The sequence below is a fragment of the Emys orbicularis genome, chromosome 3 (assembly GCF_028017835.1).
Source record: "Emys orbicularis isolate rEmyOrb1 chromosome 3, rEmyOrb1.hap1, whole genome shotgun sequence".
Taxonomy (NCBI): domain Eukaryota; kingdom Metazoa; phylum Chordata; order Testudines; family Emydidae; genus Emys; species Emys orbicularis.
In genome coordinates this window covers 122,813,200-122,824,705 of record NC_088685.1, presented here as the reverse complement: position 1 = coordinate 122,824,705, position 11,506 = coordinate 122,813,200, and the positions used below count along the sequence as shown (strand labels likewise).

Sequence of the window (11,506 nt, the reverse complement as noted above, 5' to 3'; positions counted from 1 at the left end):
AAAGACTTTTTTTTTTTTTTTTTTTAAAGCATGGAAATTGGGTACTGTCTCATATTTTAAAGCATTCTAGAACTCTGCAAATACTAAAGCTAGGGTGGAAAAGAAGTTTTCGAAAAGTTTAGATTCAGTTGAAAAGAAATCTAGAACCTGCAAAATTCTCTCATGCTTGACTGTTTTTAAACAGTATCCTTTTATCTGAACAAATCCTTAAAGGCATTGGGTCATCTTGCAGACAGCTTCTGGGGTTTGGCCACGGCGGATACACAATTGTGCAACTGTTGATTCTTCAATAGGTAAATAACTGGAAAGAAGGAATGGAGAGATTTTTCTAATAACTTGTTATTTTAATGACTCTTGGAGCCTATGTAACTCACTGAAAGTGTCTTACGTTTTAACTTGAAGGTGTTCCATTTTGTAATTAAATACATTAAAACTAGTATTGCCAATATTTTACAGTTGACGTAAGTGTAGTTTCATATATAAATTATAATTTTCAAGGGCGGTCTCCAGTATCTACATTATTTTTAAGTAGCTGAAAGCTATTTAAACTTGAAACACTCTGCAAAAGGGCAGATATTCCTCTTCCACCTCTTAATCCCAGTCTAAAAATATTTTGAAATGTCACTGGTATACAAGTTCCTCACCTATAGCAGACTTTTCTGTTCTGTTAGTTTTGGCTTTCTGTAGTGTTGCATTCGTAAAATGATGTGTCCCATCTTTTCACCCTCAGGAGGAGGAAAAATACACCAAGCTGTACAATATGTAGCTGGCGAATAAAAATATCCTTGTGTTATTTTAGAAATGCAGATTATACAGGAAGCAAATGGTGGAACAAAGAAGGAAGAGGAGAGCATTACATCCCCTATCCCTCATCTTGTGTAGCAAAACTGTCTGTGGTTTCAAGTTCTTGTTCTCATGGTTTATTACCTCTCCCTTACCGATATTTATGTTGCAACCCTGGGGGTGGAGGGAGGAGTCTTCCTGAGGGGTACAAAGTGCAGTACTTTTTAGGTGACAGTATTGTTGTATCATACCTTCAGACAATCCTTTTCTGAGCTGCCACTACTGTGCGGCTCCTTATGATCCTTCCTGCAGGCTTGGTTGCTGCTTTCCTGTTTGTTTGTTTTTTTAATTAGAGATATTTTACTAGTAACAAAGAAATTGTCTATTAGTGTTCTGCATATAGTACTAACCTTTCTATTTTATACACTTGATCACCTTTCTCCTTTTGCCTTTGAAATAAACACAATTAATAAGATTTATTATTAAAATATTTGTTCCTCAGTGTTCTTAAACCTCCCTTAACGCCTTTTTACATGCTCAGTAGATCAGTTATAAGCATAATTGATGTTTATTGGATTAATGCTGATTGGCTTGGAAGAATAATCAACTGCCTTTTACCTTTAAAACCTTATGTTAAATCTAGCTCTAGCATAAAGGGGAGCTGAACATATAATTTTAAACTCCTAAATTTAATTTGGTCATGACATTCTTTTAGGATTAAGGGGTGTCTTAAATGCATCATGCAGTCCTTGCTCACCATGTGCTGTGCTCAGAAGCAATCAACACTAAAATGTTTTCTCATTTAACCAGAAATCCAATCCAATTCCAGGCTGAATAACAAAACCTGTGGAGCAATCTGGATAAGCCAGTGAAGTCAGTGCCCTTAATTAACTTTGTCTACGTGATAACACAAAACTCTAACTGAGGAATACACTAAAATGTAAATAGTCTTTTAAAAATAAAAAGAGAGCGAGAGACTGGAGCCACTGTTAATGCTCATCCTCAGTGAGGTGAAGATGCCTATGATGCCTTTAAGAATTTTTTTTATTGGAAATAATGCTTACAAACATGTACAGTACCGGTTCTATGAACTATACATATAGTTCACACTGGTTGTGTGGCTTTTCAATATTTTTGAAATCACTCTACTTATTTTCTCTTTAGCTCAATGTTCGAGTTACCACTATGGATGCGGAGCTGGAGTTTGCTATCCAGCCCAACACTACCGGCAAACAGCTATTTGACCAGGTCAGTTGTGCATGTGTGTGAAACCATTGTCGATTGTAAGCTCTTCTTCACGTCATGAACCATTTCTCTTCTGACTTTGTACAGGGCCTATCAGAATGGGGTATTCTAAAGCCTGACTGTTGCCTTTGGACTTGGCCACGATAAATAAGCAAAGATCCTTAAAAATAATAATAATAATAATTGGCCACTATTTTTTTTTATGTTAGAGATAACTAACAAATAAATGGTATGTCTGTCAAATATCCACTAGTGCATTCACCCAGCCTTTACTGCTCTTGATATTTGCCTTATTCTCTCCAGCAGAGACGCTCATGGGTTGTCCTCTCAGTATGATAAACACAAATTTACGAACATAATCTCCCCCATAATGAGCCTCTGCTAGAACTCAGTGCACCTTCTGTGAGGTTGCAGTATCTTACGAAATTACTCAGTCATTTAATATTTATTAATCTCACTCTGAGACTTTAAATATTGGGCATCTGTCCCTGCTAGGGGATTACAAAGGGAAGGAGACAATAACAGCCTGGAATGAAGGGGCAATGGTAATGACTTTAATGGCTTATATTCCAAAGGGTATGAGAGAGGCTGATTAGTATCCCTGGGGCCCACGTTTCTCTAGTGAAGCCCATTTCCAAGTGATTATGAATCTTTCCCTTTATATTGAGTTTCATTCTCTGGGTGCCAGAGGTATAGTAGAGCGTCCTGGAAAGGTTTCACTGTGCCACCTTGCTAGTTTCTTCCATTGCTGATGTGCTGTCCTGTGAAGAATGAGCTGTTTAAAACTCTTTCACGTGGGTAATGTCTTACCTTAAGCTGATGATATGTCTTGTCTAGATTAGTGACTTTTGTCTTTCTACTGATGTAGAGGGACATACTGTAGAATGAGCCCTGAGCTACAGTACACTGTTAGATCAACATAGGGCAGCTTATGTCGACCTAACTCTATCATTGTACACACTACAGTCTTACTCCCTCCAATATAACTGCCCCACTACACCAACGTAATAGGGCCTTGTCTACACCACAAAGTTTTGTCAGCAAAAGTTATTCCTCTTTAATTTAAAGCGCTTTAATTAAAACCGCTGTTGCATGTCCACACTAGCTCCTTGTGTCGGCAGAGGGCATCCACACTAGCAGCTCTTGCATCGACACAGAGCAATGCACTGTGGGTAGCTATCCCACTGTGCAACTGGCTGCAGGGTGCTTTGGGAAGGGTTTGCAATGCCTCATGGGGCAGGTATAGCGTCACGTGATGCAGGTTTCTCCAGGGACATCCTACTAGGTTGAAAAAGCAGCTGATGACTGAAGTGGGGGGGGGGGGGGGAAGAGGAGAGGAGAGAGGTGTGTCTGGGGCACGGGAGACAGGCTGACAGACCTATCCTGAGGCAGGGGGAGGGGGACACTCCCCCCACATCAGGCCCTGGTGTCCTCCTCCCCCCCCCCCCCCCAGAGCAGAATAGGAGCATTCCACGTTAATTATTTGCTCTTTGTTCTCCAAATGGAGCAGCATGCTCAGCTGTCAGATACTTCAAGTAGCTTTGAAAGGGGAGGGGCGCATGCCTGCAGGGCAGCAGAGATCAAAACAGTGAGCAGAGCGGTTACAGCAGGCATTGTGGGATACTGGTGGAAGCCATTTATGTGGACAAAACAAACAGCAGTGTCTACTCTGATGCTTTGTCACTTTGACTTTGCTGCAAAAAGCTTTATGCCTCTCATTGAGGTGGTTTTATTTTGTTGGCAAAACAGCAGAGTTTTGCCACCAAAAGTAGCTTTGTAGTGTGTACATCTCCCCTGTTTTGTCAGCAAAAGGCCGCTTTTGCTGACAAAACTTTATAGTGAAGACAAGGCCTAACTCTATCTCCGTGAGAGGCGTAGGGCTTATATTGGTATAATTAGGGCGACATTGTCCATGTAGATGCTGCTTTACTTATGTCAGCTGTTGGCTGTCATTCTTGTCAATTTCATGGCTCCATGCTAGAGCTGTGAAATTGACAAGAAAATCCTCTTCCCGCCGAGCCAGGCTGCCTCTGGGGTCCTGGCTCCACGCTCCCCACACTGCCCCTCTTAAGTCGGTGGAATGTGCACCACTGACAGAAGGAGGGCAGTGTGGATATGAACTCCGCAGTAATTACTGCAGTGGCTGTAAGTCGACCTAATATAGGTGTACATGACAATATGAGGGTTGTGTATTAAGGGCAAATTCTTTTAATAACTGAATATACAGTAGAACATCAGTTACGAACACTAGAGTTACAAACTGACCAGTCAGTCACATTAGCTCATTTGGAACCGAAAGTACGCAATCAGGCAGCAGGAGAGATGGAAATTAAAAAAGCAAGTACAATACGTTGTTAAACGTAAACTACTAAAAAAAGAAAGATTTCACAAGGTAAGGAAACTGTTTCTGTGCTTGTTTCATTTAAATTAAAATGGATAAATGCAGCATTTTTCTTCTGCACAGTAAAGTTGTATTAAGTCAATGTTCGGTTGTAAACTTTTGAAAGAACAACCATAACCTTTTGTTCAGAGTTACGAACACTTCAGAGTTACAACCTCCATTCCCAATGTGTTTGTAACTCTGAGGTTCTACTGTTTTTATCAGGGGTCCCCAACGCGGTGCCCGTGGGCACCATGGCATCTAAGTGCACCCTTGTACTGGCCGGTGGACTAGCATTCGCCGAAATGCCACCGAGAAGCAGCGTCATCCAGACGCGTTGCTGCCGAAATGCCCCTGATTTTCGGCAGCGACACCTCTGGATGATGCTGCTTGTCGGCGGTATTTCGGTGGCGACGCCTATTGACGTTGCCGCTTGGCGGCTTTTCGGTGGATGCTCATCCGCTGCCACGGTCCTCCGTGGCTCGTCGTCTGCCACCCGCTAGATGAAAAAGGTTGGGGACCACTGGTTTATATAAATATGATGAACACACTTACTTCCATCAGGTATCTTTTTAAATATCTGGGTTAAAATATTGCGCACATGAATTACTGTAATACCTTGGACTTCTACAATAACACTTCTTGATTCAAGTCTTAATACCTACCTTTGGCAATTGCCTTATCACCATTCTGTACAGATGGGGAAGCAAGGAGGAAACTGAGGGACAGATGTTGTGAGTTGGCTGCAGAGTAACAGGACCCCAGAAGAGTCAGGCATTTTGCATATTAAGTGTAACCGCTTTTTACAGGGCACATCCACCCTGTGCATTAGGACAAAGCAAAGAGGCTGACCATTGGTGTCAGTGGGTTCTTCAAAACACACAGGACTTATAGGCACTGAAGAACATGGGCAGCCAAACTGTCTCCTCTTGCTGTTGCTCCGAGGATATGCTTAAAAGAAACAGCATGAGCTCATCTCTGATGTCACTAGTGGGAGGTGGGGCCGCTATGGCTCAGAACAAGAACGAGGAAGTGATTGGATTGAGGCAAGTGGCATTTTTGTAAACCTTTTTATACCTTCTTTTTGTGCCTGTAACAAATACCCAAGAGTTTTTATTGATTGGGTAGAACAGAAATAGGCCAAGAATGGCCTAATTTATCCTAGGCTTGCTTTTCACAAAGACCTAGCTGTACTTCTATATATATTAGAGATGAATTCACAGCTCTGGCTTGAAAGAGAACTTGTTTGTAATCATAAAGACTCCTGTATGCCAACAGAGCATTAATATTGCCTGGAAAGAGAGACTAAAACTGTACACAAAAATGGCAAGATTAGCTTAACGTCTCTTACAAAATGTTGAATGAGTGGGTCAAACAGTTTTTCTTTGCTCCTCTACTGGTCCTTTTAACAAAAGGCTGTGTAGTCTGTCTTTCAGCTCAAGTAGGCAGAACTGGCTGAATAGCATGCATTCTTTGTACAAATTTTGTCAACACACTTTGAATGACATTTCAGACAAGAGTTGGTCAGAGCCAACTCAGTCTTGTGGGAACTGTGCGGATTCCTTTTTTATAGAAATGATAGTCTGAGTAGCTTTTGTTTTGGTCTGACTTGCAATCACTGCTGTACTTGAAAGCTAACTTGCAATATCACATTTTATTGTAAGAATGACGCAATTTTAATTTCTTTTGATCACTACAGACCTGGGCTAGATTTGAAATCTATAGACTGTTTGCCAAATCTCCAATAAAATGATTTTAATTAAAGCAGCATTTAGTTGTATGACCTAGCTACAGTAGCTACCTGTAGATCTGGCTTGACTTGCTACACAGAGAATAGAGGAGGGTTGCAGCAGGAAGGGGGAGAATATATTTACTTCAATCTTTCAGGGTATAACTTTCAAAAGTTCCAAAGTCTCACTTTCAAAAATGATTTAGGAACTATTGAAAAATCTTATCCTCAATCTTTAGTGTTGCCTGCTATAGATGCAAGTCAAATATTTCAGGCAGAAGTGATTGTTTTAAGATGCTTCTTCAAATATCTAACTCTATTTCTATGGATATTCCATCTTGAAATACAATCAAGCGGGGGGGTGGTATACTAAATATAGCTAGCTTTTGCATAAATGGCAGAAAAGTCTCAAGATTTCTTAACTACAATTGAACTTTGATGTGAAAAATAAGCTTAAAACAAGTTTAAAAAATAACAGGAGTGGCAAAGTAGTGTTGGCTACTACTGCTTACAATGACTTACCGCATCTACCAAGATTCCTAGGAGTACCTTTCTCTCCCACCCCTGCCCACTGTTCTTTTTAACAGTCTTCCATATGACTGGGATGAAATATCAATGAAATAGTATGCTGGGACAGAAAACTCTTTAATCTGACATGGTCTTGCAGTGTCCGTTGCTGGAAAGGTAACAAGGTCTTGCAAATCTCACACTGAAATGAGAAGATCTCATTTAATTTCCCTCAAGACCTTGTTCTATATTGGGGAAATACTGAGAGGGCTGGGGAGGTCCACGTGTCTATGGAGAATGTATGTTGATGTAATCCAAAGCAGACATACTTATTTTTAAAGTCTCATTTATCCCATCATGATATTCTGTTCCAGCAACTCTTCCCATCTCTCATCAAACAATTAAAAAGAACAAGAGTTGGGTTGGGGACCAGTTCCCCATCAGAAACCAGTTAGCTCTGGGGGCTGCAGGTGAACAGCAATATTCATCTATGTCTAATTGAAAAGCTGCATTGAGAGATTGTCGGGTTTTTATGTTTTGAAGGGGTGGGGTTGAAACTTAAACTGATCTTTATTTTAAAACTTCCACACCTGAATCTTTTCTGGTTGCTGAGGCACTCTGCTGTGTGACAATAGCTGCTATTCAGAATAAAGCTATAGTCTACCAACATCTTGCCATAGTCCATGCAGAAGTTGGCTCCCAAGGACTCCTCAACAGCGCAATGTAAGGGACAATTGTAACAAGGCAATGACTAGAAGCAGGCTTTCTATATGAAGTAAGAAAAAGAAAGTAGTATTTATTTTTAAAAAATCTAGAATAAACTACCGTAAAGGGATAACATCCACTTAAAACCTTCAGACTGTGTGTGTGTGGTGGTGGGGGTTTACCTTCTGCTATTGCAAGTGACACCTAAGATTAGAGAGAAATTATTTTCCTGCTCTTTCATTTTGTTGACTTTGCATTCGGTGTGTAGAAACAGTGAAACTAACTAGGAACGTAAGACTTGCCAGACCCGGGATCCATCCAGTTCAGTATCCTGTCTCCAGTAGGGTCCAGCAACAGATGCCTTAGGGGAAGGGGCAAGAAACCCTACATTAGGCAGATGTGTGATAATCTGCCCCCCCCCCCCCCACACACACACACACTTGTCCTAACCCCTAATAATTAGATTGGCTTAAATCCTGAAGCATGAGATTTAATATCACTACTCAATCAGTCCATTATTTATGTGGGCCTTTGCCCAGCAATGGGAGACTTTAAAAGGAAAGGTGACTGTGAACCCAATTTTCATTACTAATGTACCAGCTTATTTCCAATTTAAGGTCACAATCTGTGGACTGGCTGTGAATTTGTGTATGTGTGTTTTAAGAAGTGTTTTGATTAAAGAGCACTTCTAGTCTGGCAAAAGCCACCACTTTATTGAACACATCTAACTTGGGCTGCAGAACCCTCGCTGCTGGTGATGTGAGAGTATGAAAGGAATCTGATAACTCCAGCTGTGATATAATAGTCTTTCAGGGCTGGCAATCAGAAGGTGTCTTCATTTTAGGAGGCAGCACACTTTATCTAGAAATCCACAGAGAGAATGGATTTTCTCCCCGCCCCCATGTTTAGAATCACTATCTGGAGCAGAATTGGACTTTACGTAGTCTTCTGCCGAAAGGAGCCACAATGTATGCTATTCTCTCAAGTTATGCTTTCTGTATAAGTGTATGTAAATACACCATGTTCTAGAAGAGAAACCGGTGTAGACCACTTTTTCCTTTTTGGTAAATATTTTAAGTAGGACTTTTGAAATCTGTAAGTTTAACAATATCAAAGACAAGGGAAAATATCCCTACCCTCATAGACTAGAATGTAGAGCACTGGAAGTATAACATCAAATATTCATCTTAAGTTGGCCTAATTCATTACCCCAGTAGCCTATTTTCAGGCTTTCGAACATCAGTTGGTTTTCTGCTTGCAGTAATACGAAGGGCTTGTCTATATGGGGGAACTGATAGATTAAGTTATAGCTATAGTTATTCCACTATTCAAAACAACTTCCCTATGTAGACAAGCCCAAACAAGCATGTAAATCTAAGTGTACCTGAAAGCAGCAGAGTAAGATTGAAATCTGCATGAGCAGGCTCTAATACATGTAGTGAAGCTCTGCGGATTACTAGCAAACTCTGTTTTCAAACTTACTGTGTGTATGGCAGACCTCTGAACCTTTATTTAATTAGAAACTACTTCACTGGCTTGTGTAAAGGTGTGTGTTTATTTTATTTAAAAAGTTAAGCCTATGAATGTTCCAACCCCTTTCCTTTTAGATCAGGCTCATATTCAGAGTCTTCATACTTTTCCCACAGTACAAGGAGTTTCACAATCCTGGATTCCTACAATCTTTCAAAAACAGCCACTAGTTTCTGCATGGTAACTTATGGGTAATGGAATGGGATCAAGTTGGTGGCACACTCACCTCCTTTAAACAACTTCTGAGAATACACTTGGGAAGGCAACACCTACTTTGAGAGCTGCTGGCTTAATTAACGAACAATTTTTGTGATTAAACTGAAGATCCTTAGTCCAGTTTGTGTCATTCTGTTTGTACATTCACACTGATCAAACATCAGTTAACCAAAACTTAGTCCCATCCGTATCAATGACTGATCTCCCATCTAGTCAATATCTTTAATACAAACAAAATAATCGGAAAAGTACTAAGTTATAAAGCTACATACCATCTGTTTATTTTTTAAATATCGCACCACGTAATTTTTTTAAGTACCTATTGCAAAGTGTGAGTTAATTCTATATGACTTGTTAAAATCACAGACCATCATGGAGTATGAGTGAGAGTATTTTCATGTTCTTGTGATCTGTGAAAATCTATCTTGATTGTGGTGCCTGGAGTTAACATTTCAAAATCCCCAGAGGTCAGGGAGCAGCATCTGTCAAGTAGACCATTTGTAATAGCTTGTCAAGGTGAACTAGGTTACCCCTGCAACAGGGGTAGTCAATTATTTTTTGTCAAGCTACAAATTTCTTGGTGAAGGTATAGTCAGGGTCCAGACTCCAGAGAAAATAATAAAAAAATAACTACAATTTCTGGGTCCTTTCAAAGGCATCTGATGGTCCAGATTTGGCACGTGGTCCACCTATTGACTACCTCTGTCCTACAAATAAACTAAATAATGTATGCTATCAGCTAAAGTAGTGTCTTGACTTTTTTTAAATGAGTAGTACAATTGCTTTATTTGATCTGGAAAGAGCCAAATGACCCTTGAACTTAAAGGCCTTTTTAAATGAGTTGTAACCTTGCTGGAGAGTAGATTCAAATAGTTCTGTTGAACATGATTTTAACTTAAACTGGCTCAATTGCACTGAAGATGAGGCTTAAGTCCTTCATCATTGCAAAAATGAGCTAAATCCTGCTTGCTTAACTCATGGAGTATTCCTGTTGGCTGCCATGGTATTTCCTAAGAGACCAATCAAATACGAGCAGTAGGATTAGGCCCTGCAGTGTGACTCTGCTGTAGGCAATAAAAATAGCTTTAGAATGTGGCCTTATTTTTTTATCTTCCGCCTTTCAGTTGGCATGCTGCTGTTAGTTGGCTTTCATAGGATTACCAAGCATCTTACGCCATCTGGAATAGATATGAGACTCTAGAATTTGCTGCTTCAGTACCCTTTACTTGCCATCTTGACCATGGGAAGCGCTTTTTTTTTTTAAGTTGTATCTAAAGGTCTCAATGGTGAGCTGATGCATGTATCCAGTTACTGGATTTTGTGGTTTGATCTAGGTTTTCTGTATTACCATCCCCACTCAGTCAAATCCTGATTCAAATCTCAAAACTCATGAGATTTAAAAAAAAAAAAAAAAAAAAAAAAAAAATTAGGCTTCTTTGTATTCCGTTGCTGGGGCCAGATTTTTAAGTTTGTGGGAGCCTAACTTCCATTGAAATAGGAGTTGGGCACCTAAATGCATTTTAAAATCTGACTTTGAAGACTTGAGGGCTCATTTTTTTAAAGCTTTTTTTTTCAAGCCATGCAGACTAGAAAACTATATATTTTTCAATTAAACTTGAGATTTTTCTGGAGTGCAACAGGTGGGACTTTAATAAAAACCTCAAACCATGACACTTGCCATAAAATCATGAGAACTGGGCTTTGTGCAGCAGAATGGATTTTGAGCGTTGGCATTCTTGTCACCATTATCTCCCTGCCAGAGAGTTTGGAGTAAAGCTCAATTTCCCTCTCTTCAGAATATACCTAGTCCTCAGGAACCTCTCAGGCTTCTTGTGATGGAACAAACCAATTCTGCAGCTGGGAAGGAGGAGGGATTTTAGTCAACTACCAGTTGCTAGTTGAGGTGTGTTCCTCTTACCACCCACCACCTTCCAAAACCCCTGATTTTTGTTATGTTCTGATGACAACATAAGATTCGTTTTGACCTAAAGTCTATTTTTAGTAAAATTAGCGTTTCACTTATGAGCCAGCCAAAGTAGGGCACAAGAATCGTATGGACCGCATTCTGAGTTGTGCAAGAGCATATTCCTTCTTCTTCTTCTTTTTTTTTTTTTTTTTTAAAAGGTACACTTCAAACAAGTTGGAAATAGCCCCCACAGGTGTGTGAGATGACCTTTATGTTCTTGAGTAGGGCATCTAGCTTGTAATTCCTCTGTGTAACCTCTCCTTTGAATTCCAGTTTCCCTTGAGTCATGTGCATTGCTGTAACTTACAGATTGTCTATCACTAATCAGCCATGGCCACTGAAACTGTAACCCCCCTAGAGTGGTAATCAACATAGTTGCTGGGGTTTTTTAAAGGCATTCTCACACGCTAACTGCCAACTTCTGGCTCATTGGGTACTAAATTCA

The 11,506-nt window shown here is 40.1% G+C and overlaps 1 protein-coding gene across 1 annotated transcript in view; it reads left to right on the top strand.

Moving 5' to 3' along the window:
- Window positions 1-1,953: 1,953 nt before the first annotated feature.
- EZR (ezrin) overlaps window positions 1,954-11,506 on the top strand; it is a 30,959-nt gene continuing 21,406 nt past the window's right edge. Inside the window, exon 1 of the mRNA XM_065400427.1 lies at window positions 1,954-2,031. Coding sequence (XP_065256499.1) covers window positions 1,969-2,031 — 63 coding nt within the window. The 5' untranslated portion in view covers window positions 1,954-1,968. The remainder of the gene's footprint in view (window positions 2,032-11,506) is intronic.